Source organism: Chiloscyllium punctatum, chromosome 32, assembly GCF_047496795.1.
Source record: "Chiloscyllium punctatum isolate Juve2018m chromosome 32, sChiPun1.3, whole genome shotgun sequence".
In the NCBI taxonomy this organism is placed as follows: domain Eukaryota; kingdom Metazoa; phylum Chordata; class Chondrichthyes; order Orectolobiformes; family Hemiscylliidae; genus Chiloscyllium; species Chiloscyllium punctatum.
In genome coordinates, this window is record NC_092770.1 from 15377348 (window position 1) to 15396894 (window position 19547).

The 19547-nt window shown below is 40.5% G+C and overlaps 1 protein-coding gene across 4 annotated transcripts in view; it reads right to left on the reverse strand.

The window, feature by feature from the left end:
* The window catches only part of frs2a (fibroblast growth factor receptor substrate 2a), a 121281-nt gene that overhangs the window by 19972 nt on the left and 81762 nt on the right, over nucleotides 1-19547 (reverse strand). For 3 of the 4 annotated variants that reach the window (XM_072551705.1, XM_072551707.1, XM_072551708.1), the window contains exons 3-5: nucleotides 9213-9304; nucleotides 8441-8627; nucleotides 499-657 (exon numbers count right to left, since the gene is read on the reverse strand). In XM_072551705.1, coding sequence (XP_072407806.1) covers nucleotides 499-657; nucleotides 8441-8627; nucleotides 9213-9278 — 412 coding nt within the window. In that variant the 5' untranslated portion in view covers nucleotides 9279-9304. Of the gene's footprint in view, nucleotides 1-498; nucleotides 658-2328; nucleotides 2388-8440; nucleotides 8628-9212; nucleotides 9305-19547 lie in introns of those variants that run through there. The other variant, XM_072551709.1, reaches the window with a different exon arrangement.

Here is a 19547-nt window from a genome sequence, read left to right on the forward strand (position 1 = left end):
TTGGATTACCCAGAATGTGACAAAATTGTGAATTTTCAAGTTTACTGGTACAAACCTGATATAGTAAAGTCAAGATATAGATGCGGGACTGGATCATTTGGCTACCTGCATCTTCTTAACTATGCAAGATCGTGGCTAATCATGGCCTCAACTCCACTTTTTCCGTCAGTCTCCCATAATCCTTCACTCCTGTCAAAGAAAGGCCTAACTCACCCTGCAGGTTTCAATATGATCAACTATCATTCTTCTACACTCCAATGAGTGTATGTCCAATTTTACCCTATTTGACATCCCTTCCTGGCTAGTTGATTTGTGGCTTTAATTTTAATAAGTAAACATTATCTCCAGTTGGGAGGTTAATCACTGGAGAAAACCTTTTGGTTTTGAATAACACTGAGGCTGATTTCATGGTAAGAAAGTCTTTAAACTTTTGGCCTTCAAGGTGAAGCTGTTTGCTTACAATGAGTATATTTGCATAAAAATATTAAGAATACTCACTGGTAGGTGTCCGTGGAGTTCTCGGAATATCTAATTCATTTTGTGGTTCATTTCTTTCTACAACTGGCTCTTCCACAACACTTATACTGTTCGACTGCATGATATCCTGCAGCAAGTTGAAAATCTCTTCTGCTCGTGGACATTTGAAAGCAAAGATGCCTAAAAAACAATGGATAAACATTAAAGATCTAATATGCAAATAATACAAGACATTTTGAAAGCTCTGACAAATTTGACATGTGCTATATATTTTTAAATTGATATTTTTACAAGTGTAATTAAAGTACAAATTTATATTTCCATTTTAATATAACAAAATATTGCAAATTTCACAGGATTCTTCTAAAACAAAGTATGATACTGAGCGTCATAAAAAGGTATTTAGATAGCTAACAAAATTCTTGGTCGCAGTGGTAAATTTTGCGATATGTGCAAAGAGGAAAAGTGTGATAGAGAAGGAGAGATGTTTGGTGCATATCCCAGATACCAAAGACATGGCTAACAAAGGTGGAGCAATTAAAGTCAAGGATTTACAAGAGCCAGAATTAGATATACACAAATATTTTGAGAGTTATAGGCCTGAAGTAGCTGACAGGGATAGGGAGGAACAAGGTCATACAGTGATTTGAAAACAATTATGAAAATTTTAAAATCATGATATTGATATCAATGGTGCAATTGTGTTTTATGATACACAAAACATCCTCCCTCCCTTAAAGATATTGAATCCATGCTGGAGTTATGGCTTCCAAGGTTTCTGCTGACTGTCTAGCATTTCACCCAAGTGGCCATTATTCTTTCGAGACTGGAGATAGAGAGCTGGCAGATTACTCATCCTATGCGGTTCTCTGGCCAGGAATCTTTTCAGCAGACACAGAGTCCTAGAAATGCACAGCACGGAAACAGACCCTTCGGTCGAACTCGTCCATACTGACCAGATATACTAAATTAATGTACTCCTATTTGCCAGCACTTGGCCCATACCCCTGTCAACCCTTCCTTTTCATGTACCAATCCATTTGCCTTTTAAATGGAAGCCATGATGTGGAGGTGCCAATGTTGGACTGGGGTGGACGAAGTTTAAAATCACACAACACCAGATTATAGTCCACCAGGTTTATTTGGAAATAGCATGATCATTCTAAAAGATGAAAGACTAAATTTATTTAATATTACATCCATGACACTGCAATCCTGTTGCTATGAAGTCTGTGTCTTATGATTCTGCTCCACAACCACCTGAAGAAGCAGCAATTTGAAAGCTAGTGCTTCCAAATAAACCTGTTGGACTATAACCCGGTGTTGTGTGATTTTTAACTCTTAAACGTTGTAATTGTAGCAGCCTCCACCACTTCCTCGAGCAGCTCATTTCAGACACACACCAAAATCAGGATTAGTCCAACCCCATCCCAGTGTCAACAAAGCAAATTAAAGCAACCCAACTGAGAATCCAATAACACAGCACGGACCACGAATCAAGTCTTTGTAATCCATACAGCTCAGCTATCTGCTGGGTAAACAATAAACCACCGTAGAGAACCACATGCAGACTCTTACTGGTGTATTTAATAATTAACATAAAACACAGTGCTAGGTTTAAGGGACTAAAAAAAAGATAAACTGTCACAAAATCGGAAGAAAAAACCTACAAATTTCATGATACTATGGAGGGATGGGGTTTGCGGTCAGTGGCTGGGCATTTCTGTTCATAGAGACATACAATTGATGGCCCATCTAAGAAATTACATACAGTAAAGGGAGGCACTAATATTAGCCATCTCCCCAGCATTGTGCCTCTTTGCAATGAACAGCAGAGGGAGCTTCACTTACCACTACATGTACAGAAAGAAACCCTGTAACGTCCACCTCTCCCAGCATTTTGATTTATCCTTCCATTGTAAGCATTAAGTCAGAGTCAACATTGTTAATTCAATTATTAAATGCTAGAAATGATTATTTTCTTAAACACCAAGACTGGATCATGACTTTTATATGCAGAATAAGTTTCATATACTTTTACCACAGAAACACCAATGAGCATGTAAATTTATGCAAGATGCTACTGAATGAAAAACATGCAGTCCAGGAGAACCAAATTGCAAAAATCAAACATCAAAATGCATTTGTATATAGTTTAATTTCTCTGAAATGCTTCAAGCTGACTCAAACAATTAGAAGTTAAAGTCACCTGTACTCAAGTACAGAAGTATACTAGTAGTGAAAAATGTACAATATCGCCAATTCCAGTGCCATCTTAGGTACAAAAGTACCTAGGTACAAAATCTTAAGCACAAAGTAGAAAGATAAAGAGTTCCTTTATGAAAAGTTGTGTTTCCTTGAAAAAGGTTAACAAATGAAACAAATACAGAAAGATAAATAATTTCTATTACAAAATTAAGCTGCTCATGTCTGTCAGAACTCAACTTTGCAGCATCCCCAGAAAAAACACGTATTTCAACAGCTAACAGATAAGAAACAGATATGAGTCACAAGATACTCTTGCCTTTAAACAAAATATAGAAATGTTGATGTGCTGCTATAAAGCTTTGGTCTAATATGTTGAACTTCCTCATGCGCACAAACTAATGTAGATTTGAAGGATCAAATGACAAACCAAGATGATATTCGACTGTTACATTCAGTTATGAGACAGCACTACTTGGGCAATCGTGACAGGTTCGTGGTTCATCAAAAATAAACAGCTTTTGACGTAAATGGATTACTGATCTAACTCTAATTATGACATCTCAAACATTTCATTCATATTGCTTAGAAGTTAATGGTCCAAATAGGTTTGCCCCCAGTGTGCCAGCTAAATGCTTAAAAGTGTCTACTGTCAAGTGGCTCCCAAAGAAGGTAGCGCTGGCATGTTAGGGGCAAACCTATTTGGACCAATTAGGTTTCCTACATAGCTATTAAAATAAAAGATCAACCAGCTAACTTGTTTTCGTCAGATGCTACTAAACAGGGAAGACAGTAGATTAAAATGAAGTATCTCTTAAATCATGCTCCAATTAACAATAGTCTCATGATCAGTGATAACAGAAAAATAGATTTAAAAAACTTGAGCATGGCTTAAAAAAGACATTTTAATTTACATTTTGTTTTATATTCATCAGGACAACTTACAAAATTACAAATGTAAACTGGGGCAGCAATAGTTTTTATAGCATTGCAATGGAAAATGCACTAATTAGATAACAATTGACAAGTCCAATCAAATTTAAACTGAAATCAGGAAAATCGACTGATTTGCCAAGGCACGTCCTCAAGAATCAGCCAGAGAATGTCTGGTGCCTATTTCATCCCTTTAAAACAGGCAGTGTTTACATGTTACTCTTCTTTGCAGGGAAGTGTATGCAAGTGTGCCACTCTGATAATCAAATCTACAAGTCGCTTAGGCCAATCTGAAAACAAACTAGAACAATCCATCTAAAGAAAATACTTATTGTAACAGTGTAAAACTGACTTAATTGGTCATACATAACCTATAAAATGTTACATAAATCAAGGTAATAGATTGCGTCTGGATTGCAATATTACTAGTAAAATTCACCATTGTCCTAGGGAAGTGGGGGGGGGGGGGGGTTTGGGGAAGGAAGGAGGAAGGGAGAAAGTGTGAGCGTGCGAGAGAGAGAGAGAGAGCGAGAACGTGAAACAGAGAGACAGCGTATGAGATGGGAGCATGAGAGACAGCGAGAGGGGTGAAAGAGAGAAAGCGAGAGCGAGCATGAGAGAAAGCGTGCGTGAGCATGACAGAAAGCGAGCGCACAAGCGTGAGAGTGCGAGAGCGAGCACGAGAGTGAGCGTGAGAGAGCGAGAACGCGAGAGAGAGAGCGAGAGCGAGAGCGGGTGAGGGCGAGGGCGAGCGAGAGCACCAGAGAAAGTGAGACCAGGCAAGTGCGAGAGAGAGTGAGTGAGAGAGACAGCGAGAGAGAGGGAGCGAGCGAGAGCGAGCGTGCCTGCGAGAGCGCGTGAGAGTGGGAGCACGAGAGAGAGCAAGAGGGAGCGAGAGCGCGAGAGAGAGCGCGTGAGAAGTGAGACCGAGCGAACACGAGAGCGAGTGAGAGAGGGCGAGAGCGAGCGAGAGAGGGCGAGAGCGAGCGAGAGCGTGAGGGAGAGCAAGAGCGCGAGAGAGAGCGAGAGCTCGAGAGAAAGCGGGAGAGACCGAGCGAGCATGAGAGCGAGCACGAGAGCGCGCGAGAGAGGGCGAGAGCGAGTGAGGGCGAGAGCGAGTGAGGGCGAGAGCTCGAGGGAGAGCAAGAGCGCGAGAGCGAGAGTGACAGAGAGAGAGCGAGAGCGCGTGAGAGAAAAAGTGAGACCGAGCGAGCACGAGCGAGAGAGTGCGAGAGAGAGCGAGAGCAAGAGCACAAGAGAGAGCGAGAGCGAAAGTGAGACCGAGGGAGCACGAGAGGGCGAGAACGAGAAAACGAGTGAGCATGAGAGCGAGAGCGAGCGAGACAGCAAGAGAGAGCGAGCGTGTGAGAGCGAGGGCGAACGCGAGGGTGAGAGCAAGCGAGAGTGAGTGAGAGACAGCGAGAGAGAGTGGGCGAGAGCCCGAGCGAGCACGAGAGAGGGCGAGGGAGGGCGAGGGAGGGCGAGGGAGGGCGAGGGAGGGCGAGGGAGGGCGAGGGAGGGCGAGAGAAAGTGAGACCGTGCGAGCGCGAGAAAGCGAGCGGGAGAGCGAGAGCATGAGCGAGAGCGAGTGAGAGCGAGAGTGAGAACGAGAGTGAGTGAGAGCAACAGCGAGAGAGAGTGAGCATGTGAGAGAGTGTGTGAGAGCGAGCGAGCGTGTGAGAGCGAGAGCATGAGGGCGCAAGAGCGCGCGAGGGCGCGAGAGAGTGAGGGCGCAAGAGAGAGAGCGAGAGAGGGCGAGAGCGAGAGTGAGCAAGAGCGTGAGAGTGAGTGAGAGAGCGCGAGCGAGAGCGACAGCACGTGAGAGAAAGTGAGACCGAGCGAGCGCGAGAGAGAGGGTGAGCGCGAGAGAGGGTGAGCGTGAGAGAGAGAGAGAGAGAGAGAGGGCGAGCGCGAGAGAGGGTGAGCGTGAGAGAGAGAGAGAGGGCGAGTGAGCGTGTGAGAGAGAGCGCGCAACAGTGAGAGAGAGAGCGCAAGAGAGAGAGCGAGGGCGAGAGAACGAGAGCGCGTGAGAGAAAGTGAGACCGAGTGAGAGCGAGTGTGAGAGAGCGAGAGTGAGAGAGGGCGAGAGCGAGAGCGACCACGAGAGCGAGCGAAGGCGAGAGAGAGTGAGAGCGAGAGCGCGTGAGAGAAAGTGAGACCAAGCGAGCGCGAGCGAGACAGCGAGGGCGAGAGAGAGAGCGCGAGCGAGAGAGAGGGCGCGAGCGAGAGAGACAGCGAGAGCGAGCGCGAGAGAGAAAGCGAGAGCGAGCAAGAACAAGTGTGAGAAAGTGAGAATGAGCGTGAGAGAGAGAGAGATGACTGGTGGTAGTTTAACCTGAGGGTCACCAAGCCTCAGGCAAGGTTGAGAAGGTGGGACCTTCATGGTAATCTCACGCCCATATGGGAATTGAACCCACACTAAATAACCATTTCCAAATTTCTTAGCACAAACACTTTGAATTAAAACACCAACTAATACTAATGTTCAGCCTAATCATGCCATAATTACTTCTCCCAATGGTAGTATCATAACCCAGTTTCAAATTACACAATAAACCTTGTGCTTGAAGTATGTTTATCCCTGCTTTCCAACTTGCTAATTTTAGTGACTGTAATTACAAAATCAACACAATCATACTATGTATAATTTTAAAATTGAGACTCACTATGTCTCTTTGTCCAGGTCTATTCATCCAATCTTTAAGATTGAGTTCTTCATTCAATGTGCAGTGCCATGAAAAGTAAACTATTCACAATCTGAACATCCTCATTCGTTGTGTAAACAATACCCTTAAGCTTATGAAGTCAAAAAGTGATATGCTGGAAAAGGACAGCAGGTCAGGCAGCATGTGAGGAGCAGGAGAGTCAACATTTCGGGCAGAAGCTCTTCATCGATTCATTCCTGCTGAAGGACTTCTCCCTGAAACATCGACTTTCCTGCTCCTCGGATGCTGCCGGACCTGCTGTGTTTTCTCAGTGTCTCACTTTTTGACTCTGCTCTCCAGCATCTGCAGTCCTCACTTTCAGTGTCTGAGGAATTTAATCTACCAAATTTCTAACCTAAGGCTTTTCTACGTAAATAGAATAGAATCATTGCCTACATAGGGCCTTACCACGAAGTACCATCTAAAAGGACAAACACTCCAGTTCTGCCCCTTCTCGACTTGCCAATTTTAATGGTACAGTGAAGGATAGAGAGTATTCATGACTTGGACTTTTGAAAAAACAGCCAAGTTCTCTCAAACAGAAAACTTAATGATTGGTTAACACAATTTTGATGCTAGATTTAGAAAAGAATGTTAGCCAGAGAACTGGACAAACTCCTTCTTCTTCGAATAATGTCACAGGATACTGTCACAGCACCAAAATATGCAAATAGCATTAAAGTTTAAAGTGTCAGCTGAAAGACACCATCACCAACAATCCCTCACTGTTACTTTAATTGTGTTTAATTCCTGATTAGAATTTGGACTAAGGATGATAACTGGATGACAGCCTTAGGGTGACCTAGCACATCAAACATTTTCAGGAAAATTAAATATTAGAACAAAATACATTTTAACGCTGCATGAAATTATTGAGAACTTCTATTTTTTGCTCCCATAATTGTAATTATACAGCAATGTACAAACCAAAAAATATCTTAAATAGCTCTTAATAGTTTTTCAAATGCAAGTATGATTGGTAAAACTGCGTGACCTCAGATCAGGAGGTTCCTTCGCCTGTGCCGAGTTAGTTCATTGCAATAAGGCACAAAAATGGCCCTCGACTCTCCTCATTTGGGAGTATTATTATTGCCAGGAACAAAAAACATACAAGAGATCCAACTTCACATCATTATCAGTGGTCCTTTCTTAAAAGTGCTGATTGCTTAAGAAACAAAATCTAAGAAACCCAGTCTATGCAATGAATGACTATCCTTATTTTAATGTTTTCTATGTTGGATTGAATGCCATTACTTGAATGTAACATACAAGATTCTTAGAGGTTTTGACAGGGTCGATGCAGAAAGGTTGCTTCCCCTGTCGGAGAGTCTAAGACCAGAGGGCATATGTTAGAAAAAAGCATCACATATTCATAACAGAGATAGGGAGCAACTTTTTCTCTGTGCAAATCTGTGCTATTGAGACTTGATCATTAAGTATACTCAAGGCTAAGAAAGATTTTTAATCTTCAAGGGATTCAAAGATGAAGGACAAGGCAGGAAAGTGGAATTAAGAACTACCAGAGCAGTCATTGTCTCAATGAATGGCAGAGCAGACCCGAATGGCTGACTAGCCTATTTCTGCTTCTACGTTTTATGGCCTTACATTCAAACCAACGAGCACCAGAAGGCTATTGAAAAAAAGGTGGGTGTGTGCGCGCACACGCGCCTGTGTGTGGGGAGTAGGGGAGAGTGGGGAGAGAGAGAAAGACAATTAGTTGGATAAAACTAAACTAGGCACAGCAGTGAGGGACGAAATTTCATGTAAACAAGTTGAAATATACATAGGAAAAAATAATTGAGACACATTATTGAACGAATTGTGCTGAAATTACCGATGGATAAAGAGAAACAAGATTAAAATGCCTTTTTGGACAGCAGAGCAAAGTGAAGGGACTCATGGACCTAATCTGTGCTTGCATAAAACCACAGGTGAAGTATAAAATCATTATTAAATAGTCAATTGTATTTACAAATAAACAATGCATTTCAGAATTACTATATATACATGAACGGCTCAAACTGAATTTGAAATAAGTCAACTTCTCAAAGCATACTTGTGAATACAAATTCTAAGAGACAGTTGTTCTTCTGAATCCGGTTAATAAGTGGCTGACATACCTTGCCCAGTTTGACATCTTCGGCCACTTTCAAAAGAGAAGAGGTTAGAATCATAGCCATAACGACGCAGGCAGAGGTAGGGCCATTTCACAGGATCTCTCTTCCGTGTATGTAAAATCAATTCTGTATCTGTAAGTTCCATTATACCAGAACCCAGCTCATTACCATCATCATCCACGTTAATCACCTGTGGAGAAAATACACTTTAAACCTTAGAGTTTTAAGAACTAGATACCACTTACATAATTAAAAAAAAGTGTTCCAAAATATCAATCACTTAACTCCATGGAAACAGATTTGGGTATCATGATGCTCAACTAATTGAGAAGCAGCAGTTTTAATCCAAAAGTTCATATGATGTGGTTTCTGGATCTCCATTAGCATGGGCAAAGCTATACTGTTAAAAGCAGGGATCCTGTTTATGCTAGTGAGTTGGAAAATACTGGTGAAGGTTAGAATCCTAAATATATCCTGATTATGGTTGTAATAATACAGAAGTCTCTTATTTCATTTTTCTTTTTAAGTCTTTTCATAACATTTTGTTTTGGCTGCAGCTTTTGCAAGAATTTTCCAATTAGCAACCATTTACAAGTAATGGATATACAACATTATGATGCTCAACTACATAACTTCAGGTGTAATTATGATTACAAAGCTTTTCTGAATAAATTTTCAGGGATGAATAGCAAAGATGTTCCAATACGTATGACCATGTTCCAGAGGGAAAGAAACATACACACACATAAAAGACAGTAGGCTTAAAACATATTACCTTAAATTTTGCAAGATGGTCATCTGGGACAGTGTCTTTATCTGGACAGCTACAAGAGCTACCCATGACTTCTTCAGAAGACCGCCTGATCTCTGAAATAAAAACAACATTTGAATGTGACTTATACTCAGGTCAAAATATTAAGTGTTTTCCATTTTACATTACTTTGATTTTTGGGGAAACATCAGGGAAGATTTTCAAAAGAGAAAGGTCAAATTTTACTATTCTATGTTTTTTCTAAATATCTAATTCCATTCATAGTTAGGTTATGCTTTCACTCCATTGATGCAGCCAGACTTGCTGAGTTTCTCCAGCAACTTCTGTTTTGGTTTCAGATCTTCAGCATCCCCAGCTCTTCATTTTATTTTAGGTTTAATTTAATTTTGTTTCAAGTGTAAGAGACTGAAAGGAACCAATACTCATATTATTGTCAGACAAAAAAATAGTTTAATGCCATTATCAAGAGAACAAAGAATTAAAGTTCAGTAATCCCACCTCATCCATGAATCCAAGACACATCAAAAATAAATAAAATAATGAATTCAAGATTACTGCGGTCATTACATGTACAGCTGTTTTCCTAAATTAAAAACCAAATATCACAACACATGCCAAGTTTAAGCAATTTACCAAATAGCTGGTTGATAGCGAGGGAAAGGTTGCCAGATATGATTTTATTTAAGTCTTGTGGTGATGTAGGTAGTATATTAGCATAGTTCGAGAATTGGCTCACTAATAAAAGACATAACGTTGAGATAAATGGCTAACTGTCAGCATGACAACATGCAACTAGTGGAGTGTCACAGGGATCATTGCTGAGGGCACAATTATTTACAATATAAATGACTCTAATGACAGACCAAGTTTGCGGATGACACAAAAACAGGTGAGAAGGCAAATGGTTAGGCTGACATAAAGTGGTTGCAGAGGGACATACACAGGTTAAGTGAGTGGGCTTAACTTTGGCAGATGGAACATAATGTGGGGAAATATGAAGTTATGCACTTTGGCAGGAAGAAGTGGGGAGTATTATTTAAATGGAGGAAGACTTAGAAAGCTGCCGCATAAAGGGACTTTATGCATTAATCACAAAAAGATAACACAAATTCAGTAGGTAATAGGGAAGGCAAATTGAACATTGATTTTTATTTCAGAGGGAATGAAGTATAAAAAATGGGGAACTCTTAGTGGAATTATATAAGGCACTAGTTAGACCATACATGGAATACTGGAAAAAGCTTTGAGCTCCTTATCTAAGGAAAGTTATAGAAGCATTGGAGGCAGTCAGATAATTCACTAAGTTGATTCCAGGCATGGAGGGATTCTCATGAGGGGTGGTTGGTAGGTTGGGTCTGTACCTATTGAAGTTTAGAAGAATAAGAGGCAACCTCAGCTATACATTCAACATTCTTAGTGGGTTTGACAGGATAGATGCCGAGAGGTTGTTTCACTTGTGGGCGAGACTAGAATCAGGTGGTATAATCTCAAAGTAATGCAACAACCACCTAAAACAACAATGAGGAGTTTTATTTTTCTTATATGGTCGTGAATCTTTACTGCAGTGAGTTGTAAAGGCTGAGTTGTAATGCACAGTTCAGGCTCAGATAGACAGACTTATTATTAGTTATATATTATTAGTAGTAGTAGTAAGAGAATCAAGGTCTATGGGGAAAGGGTAGGAAAGTGGATTTGAGAATGATCAGATCAGCCATGAACTCACTGAATGGCACAGCAAACTCAACAGGCCGAATGGCCTACTGTTGCTCCTACATCTGACGTATCTTCAATAACTGAAATGGATTCAGAATGAAGACAAAACACCAATGTTAAATTTCATTTTCTAAGTATTCCGTAATCTGAATAAGCAATCATAAATGGCTAACTTTGCATAAATGAGGAAGAATTCAGATTGATTGGAAGGAAAAAAAGTGATCTCTGTTTATGAGCAACACAAGTAGACTTGGTTTGACTGTTTTAAAACTGTGGTGGTGTTTGTCAAAAATACATTTCTAATACGTATTCCCTTTATATTTTGCAGGTGAGAAGTTCAAAAAGGTTTGGACAAAGGTTAATCATTTCAAGTGGAATTGTTACAATTTAAAGTTGGTTGTTTTGGCTGCTATTTTTCTAGTAACTGATTTTATGATACATTCAATACACTACAATACTGATTGAGGTACAGGTGCAGATCTACAGCAGGAAGAAAGCAATTATGACAAACTTTTCATCAGAAATTTCTAATCAAACTTACTGACTTAAATTTATCAACAAATGAACAGAATTGGGAAATTAGATCCTCAAAGGGCTGATAAAAATTCCACATTTGCTATTTAGTTAAGTTGATAGCCCTATCCAATGGAACTGTGAAATTTTCTAGGTCCGAACGCTGGTTTAAAGAAAGTCAGAATTTGATGTAATAAAGTCAGAATTTTGATTTAGTCATGAGTAATCAGTGCCCTAGAACCTAGAAAATTGCATCCTGGCTTATATGAAACTGTTTGGAAAACATCACTACAAAACCTGTACACTCCATTCCCCCAAACCCACTACACCCACAACCCTTTCAAAAGATCTAGGAAATCAAGATTTCATGCTTGACTTGCTTTGAAATTCTTTGGCTAAGCATCTAATTACCCTGGATTCTTCCTTTGATAGATGGCAATCTTTCCCTTTACTCTTAATATGAGGGTCAACGTAAACTGCGAAGGATATTGTAAATACTTAATGAAAGAGAAAGTCAGGTGCAAAAATATTTCATCCAATCATTTGCTTTCTCACTCTAATATCTCTAGCAGGAAATTTGTGAAATGCATAAACTTCATATGTACAGAATACATATTTTCTAACCCTATAGTTCAGTACATTTAATAGTTACAACAAAAACTTTAATTGCACAACGAACCCAATTCATTTAAAGCAGACTACAGTAACATACTGTTTATAAAATCATGGATGCTTTTCTCAGTCTCGTAAGTATGTCAGTTACCATTTCAAAGATAGAATTGTGCACTTGAAATTGCATTGTTCTGTCATTACTGGTACTCGAGAAGGTGACTTAAAAGTAGTTCTGGGATTTACATATTAATGAACCAAAACTTGCAATCCATTCTAAAAGATGAGAAGCTTAACAATCCAAGTTTGTTCGATATATCATTTCAGTTTCACGACCCTGTAATCTTTTGCTATAAATTCTGTCACATGATCTTATACTCCACAACCAACTGACGAAGGAGCAGCACTCTGAAAGCTAGTGCTTCCAAATAAACCTGTTGGACTACAATTTTGGTGTTTGCGATTTTTAACTTTGTCCACGCCAGTCCAACACCAGCTCCTTCACATCATGACTCTTTTTCTCAATCACTTTTCTGTGATGTCACATTGGTGTATGCTCAATACATCTTCTTTAGATTCGGTTAATTACGTGTCCACTATATGCAGCAGTTCCAGCCCTCAAATACCCAAAATTCCGAAATTTAATCCTAATAAACTTGTAAAATTGATCACCTCAACAGCTGAAGTCAACAGCCAGTACGACTTTAACCAAATGAGTTGCCTGAATAATACTTTTGATAAGAGTCTAGATTAAGTGGTCTTTTTTGCATGTGTTATGCTCATACCTCTCTTTATCCACAAACACATGATACAATGTTTGACCTGGTGTTAAGTATTGACTATCTGAAACCAGATCTTGGAATTACTAGTATCATGCAGTTTGAAATGGATAGGAGATTCTGCTAAGCTGACTTGATGATTCTGATATTCAAGCCATCAAGGCCAAAGACTTGGCTGTCCTTCCAAATGACATCCGCTTTTTGGCAATTACTCCAGTACATCTTTTAAACAAGGGCTATGAATCAAACCTAAAAAGTCGATTCAATGGGATGTGACACTCTAAAGCATTAGACATCATCTGCTTTACCTCAATTTAGATTAAATCACAGTTCACCAGGTCACCAAATTTACTGCCCTCCAATGCTAAATAAAAGCAGATTTCTCCTGTGCCAAAGAAAAGTCATATTGGACTTTAACATTAACTCTTTTTCTCTACCAAGTGCTACCAGAGGTGCAGAGTTTCTCCAGCAATTTCTGTTTAATTTCGGATTTCCAACGTCTGCACTATTTTGCTTCTGTTCATCTCATGGTTGTTTGGAAGATATTACAAGTTAACTTGCTTACATAACAATAATAATTTCAGCCATACTACAAGCAGTAACTGATAACGTAAAATAGATGCATTTCAATATGAATGACAATATGTCAATTTAAACAGTAAATCTATAACTATGAATCGTCTGTCAAGTACACTGGGTTGCAGTATATATAGGTTATTGAAAACCAATTCAGCTGCAACATTAAGGTTTTGGATTTCAAGGCAATGAACAGCTGCCTGGATGTCAATGCTAAGTAACAGTTTCCATTAGCTCAAAGTCTCGAAATGGTGTGAAGTCATTAGCAAACAACGTTGTGTTATGGACAGTCATACTGATCAAACAGGCATCATGATAACTGAAGTTTGGTTAGTTCAACAAACAGACCAAATCAATTTACTGCTCCTTGCCAAACAGACAAGATTGTAATGACAAATGGACACCAACTGTCCATGCAAAAAGCTTCATCACCATGAATGGACACTTCTATCCAGAAGATCTTAAAGTTCTTGATTCTAAGTCTTGTCTATACATGTTTTGAATGCAGTGCACTTAATGAAAAATGAGGGTGACCAGGGATAGTGACAGCATTACTCCTTACGCTCACTAGTGAATTTTCCAGCAAATTTACAGAACATCATTTTCTGCTTGGGAACTTTGTAGCCTTCTGGGCTAAATATCAAGTTGAAGGGCTTAAGGCACCTTCTTCTGCGCCCTTACCCCAACCCCACACACTAGGCCTTGATTTCTCTGATTAACTCTAATTCTTTCCACAGATGCTGCCAGATCTGCTGAGTTTTTTCCAGCAATTTCTGTTTTTGTTTCTACAAAATCAAGTTGCTCTAAGGTACGTGGATGATTGTGAAATGCCACTTAACATTTAACACTGTACTCAGGTACATGTGAACACAACAAATCAAATCAGATCTTCCAACGACTCATTGAAATGTGCAGAAATAACTGACAATTTGAGAGAACTCACGATTAAAAAAAAATCTAGACAAGATTATATGGTAAACTTTGTATTGAAAACTTTTCATTTATTCAATATGGAGAATGGATATGTAGTTGGTACGCTGCAATACTTGAAGACGACGACTGACATGCTTTATCCTTTCACCCTGCATCTGCCCCAATTTATTTTCTATTTCCCTCTGCCAAGGACAGTAAGAAACTATAGAAATTTGTGTACATAGCCCAGACCATCACAGAAGCCAACCTCCCATCCATGGATTTCAGTTACACTTCCCATTGCCACAGAAAGGCTGCCGACATCATCAAAGACTCCTCCCACCTCAGAAATGCTCTCTTCCAACCTCATATCAGGCAGAAGCTTGAACACATGCACCAATGGGTTCATGAACAACTTCTTCCCCTGTTGTTATAGCCACTGAATGGCACAGTGGCTCAGTGGTTAGACAGGCTTGGGCAACTGTCTGTGTGGAGTTTGCACATTTGCCCCGTGTCTGTGTGGGTTTCCTCCGGGTACTCCTGTTTCCTCCCACAATCCAAAAATGTGCAGGTTAGATGAATTGGCCATGCTAAATTGCCCATAGTGTGAGATGCATTCGACAGGGCTAAATATAGGATAGGGGAATGGGTCTGGGTGCATTACTTTTCGGAAGATTGGTGTGGACTTGTTGGACCGAAGGGCCAATTTCCATACTATAGGGAATCTAATCTAATCAAATAATATCGATGTTTCTTTGTGCACCTCCTATGTAGCCGCAAGCTTGTATGCCTTGTTCTGTCTAAGCATCCCATGATCGGTGTGTCTATAATCTTCCAGTACTGCTTGCATTACAAAGCTCTTCACTGTACTCAGGTACATGTGAACACAACAAATCAAATCAGATCTTCCAACTACTCATTGAAATATGCAAGATTCTGAAGGGGTTTGGAAGGATGGACACTGGCAGGAATGTTTCCTCTTCAGGAGGATTTCAGTCTTGGGCAACTACCGGTGTGAAGTTTGCACATTTTTTTCCTCGTCTACATGAGTTTCCTCCCAAAATCCAATGATGTGCAAATTAGGTGAATTGGCCATGCTAAATTGCCCATAATGTTTAGGGATGTGTAGATTAGTTACATTAGTCAGGGGAAACATAGAGTAATAGGGTAGGGGAATGGACTTGGGTGGGTTATTCTTCGGAGGGCCAATGTGGATTTGCTGGGCTAACCTGTTCCCACATGGTAGGGATTCTATTCTATAAACTTATGAAAAATAAAAACAGGCTTCAAACTAATGGTATTTTACAGCAAACAGTACGCCAATAATCAAGGTGTCTTTTATAAATTTCAAATAATCTTTCACCCTTTATAATTTAAGTTTATCTTTACTGCTGAATTAACACAATGGTGACAAGATTGGATGAAAGGACTTGTGCTCTAAAATAAGTAATGATGCAATTTTATTAGCATCCATGAGATGATCTTTATCAGCCACCTAGATGTAGATTCCTGTAAGGTTACAATCTCTTACAACATTTTGGTCTTTAAAAAACGTCCTTCAGCCTAACTGTAAGCAAATATTCTCTTCTGGAGTTCTTTTCCATTGGAAGGAGAATCACAGCCAAATCCTTACATATGATGGAAGGTTTTGTGCACAGGAGAAAGAAAGGTTATTTGAAGAGATCGTACAAGCTCCTTTAATATGGTGACCTAAAAAAAATTCCGCAACAAAAAGAAATTCTATATTTTGTTACCCTGAAACTTGGAATTGTGCAATGATATGATTGAGAAATTTCTCAGGTTTACTGTTGATACAATAAAACTTGACATGGTCCTTACACTAATGAGTAAATACAGAGAATGCACAAAACAGTCAATGTGATGACTTAGCCAGTTGCAAAATGGCACCCTCATCTGCAGCACAATCTAAATGACTGATCTATTTTGAATTATCAGCTTCAGTGTATCAGGTTCTCAGACCCTTACTGGGTTACCTTGCCCTATACTGCAGCAGAGATGCAAGTTTTAGTGACAAAGCCCCTAACAATGCCTGAATTTCCTTCTTTGTGTCCTTACATATTTCTTTCCAACAGACTTTTTTATTCATTCACAGAAGGTGGACATCTGGACATCTTGCCCACACCTAATTGTTCAGAGGGCAATTGAGAATCAATCACATTAATGTGGATGTGGAGTCACACATAGGCCAGACCAGGTAAAGATGACAGTTTCCTTTCCAAAAGAATATTAGTGAACCAGATAGGTTTTTCCAATAATCGACAATATAGAGTCATAGAGATGTACAGCATGGAAACATCAACCCCTCGGTCCAATTTTTCCATGCCGACCAGATATCCCAACACAATCTAGTCCCACCCTCCAAACAGTTTCACGATTGTCATTATACTCTTTATTGCAGATGTTTTAAAAAATTGAATTCAAACTATCGAGGACCCCAGTCAAGCAATAATACCTTTGAAAAGGTAACAAGTAGACCAAGGAAACCTGGTGGATGCTACCTAGGTAAAAACAATGACTGCAGATGCTGGAAACCAGATTCTGGATTAGAGTGGTGCTGGAAAAGCACAGCAGTTCAGGCAGCATCTACAGTGGACTTCACCAGTTTCCTCATTTCCCCTTCCCCACCTCACCCCAGTTCCAAACTTTAAGCTCAGCACTGTCCCCGTGACTTGCCCTATCTGCCTATCTTCCTTTCCACCTATCAACTCCGCCTATCACCTTCATCCCACCCCCACTCACCTATTGTACTCTATGCTACTTTCTCCCCACCCTCACCCTCCTCTCATTTATCTCTCCACCCTTCCGGCACTCTGCCTGTATTCCTGATGAAGGGCTTTTGCCCGAAACATTGATTTACCTGCTCCTTGGATGCTGCCTGAACTGTGGTGGATGTTACCTATCTAGACTTTCAAAAGACCTTTCATAAGGAGGCTGCTGAGTAAGGTGAGGGCCCATGGTGTTCGAGGCGAGCTACTGGCATGGATTGAGGATTGGCTGTTTGACAGAAGGCAGAGAGTTGGGATAAAAGGTTCTTTTTCAGAATGGCAGCTAGTGATAAGTGGTGCCCCGGAGGGTTCAGTGTTGGGGGCACAGCTGTTCACTTTATATATTAATGATCTGGATGAAGGGACTGGGGGCATTCTGGCGAAGTTCACTGATGATACGAAGTTAGGTGGACAGACAGGTAGTTCTGAGGAGGTGGGGAGGCTGCAGAAAGATTTGACAGTTTAGGAGAGTGGCCCAAGAAATGGCTGATGAAATTCAATGTGAGTAAATGCCAGGTCTTGCACTTTGGAAGAATGAACACAGACATGGACTATTTTCTAAACGGTGAGAAAATTCACAAAACCAAAGTACCAAGGGATCTGGGAGCGCTAGTCCAGGATTCTCTAAAGGTTGACTTGCAGGTTGAGTCCGTGGTTAAGAAAGCAAATGTAATATTGTCATTTATCTCAAGAAGGTTGGAATGTAAAAGCAGTGATGTTCTACTGAGACTTTATAAACTTCTGGTTAGGCCCCAATTAGAATACAGTTTCCAGTTTTGGGCCCCACACCTCAGGAAAGATATACAGCACTGGAGCATGTCCAGCAGAGATTCACACGGATGATCCCTGGAATGGTAGGTCTAAAATACGATGAATGGCTGAGGATTCTGGGATTGTATTCATTAGAGTTTAGAGGGTTGAGGGGAGATCTAATAGAAACTTACAAGATAATGCATGGCTTAGAACGGGTGGATGCTGGGAATTTGTTTCAGTTAGGTGGGGATACTAGGACCCGTGGGGATAGCCTTATAATTAGAGGGGGTCAATTTAAAATGGAAATGAGGAGACATTTCTTCAGCCAGAGAATGGTGGGCCTGTGGAATTCATTGCCACAGAGCGCAGTGGAGGCTAGGACGTTAAATGTCTTCAAGGCAGAAATTGATAAATTCTTAATCTTGCAAGGAATTAAGGGATATGCGGAGAGTGCGGGTAGGTGACGTTGAAATGCTCATCAGCCATGATTGAATGGCGGAGTGGACTCGATGGGCCGAATGGCCTTACTTCCACTCCTATGTCTTATGGTCTTAATATCAATAGGCCTCCCCTTGATCAAGTATTTTGGTAAATTAGCTCAGGTCACCTTCATGGTTGATCCAAAACTTGTGAGAAGTAAAGTTTTCAACAGATGGGAAAAACCCAAGTAGCCAAATTCTAACTGAGGTTGTGGGAGAGCTGCTCTGTGGTAAATCTTTGCATAGTTCTAAATCTATCTTGCTATTTAAATTACTAAAAGCCCATTATAAGTGATGGCTTAGTAGTATTATTGCTAGATGATTAATCCAGAGACACTGGTAATGCTCTGGGGGCCTGGGCTTGAATTCCACTATGGTGGAATTTGAATTCATGAAAACTGCTGGAATTAAGATTGTAATGATGACCATGAAACAGCCGTTAATTGTTGGAGAAACAAAAATCCAGCTGGTTCACTAATGACCTTTATGGATGGAAATTGCTGTCCTTACCTGGTCTACATGTGACTTTCAGACTGTTAACTGCCCTCTGGTCAATAAGGGATGAGCAATAAATGATGGCTGAGCTAGCGATGCCCAGGAACAAACGAGATAAAAATTAGAAGTGCTACAATCAGCTTCAACTTCTCCCATTTCAGGGACTTGCTGGTGACTTCACCTGTGAAGTGCCCCTTTGTGACCAGGACAGGATCATGCTCAATGCTTTTGTAATCAAGCAGCCTTTTGATACGAAATGCTACAGAAGGACAGAATGGGAGGCAACAGAGAAGGGGGAGTGGCGTTTTTGATAAGGGATAGCATTACAGCTGTACTGAGGGAGGATATTCCCAGAAATACATCCAGGGAAGATATTTGGGAGGAACTGAGAAATAAGAAAGGGATGATCACCTTATTGGGACCCCCTAATAGTCGGAGGGAAATTAAGAAACAAATTTGTAAGGAGATCTCAGTTATCTGTAAAAATAATAGGGTGGTTATGGTAGGAGATTTTAACTTTCCAAACATAGACTGGGACTGCCATAGTGTTAAAGGTTTAGATGGAGAGGAATTTGCGAACTGTGTACAAGAAAGTTTTCTGATTCAGTATGTGGGCGGCACGGTGGCACAGTGATTAGCACTGCTGCCTCACAGCGCGAGAGACCCGGGTTCAATTCCCGTCTCAGGCGACTGACTGTGTGGAGTTTGCACGTTCTCCCCGTG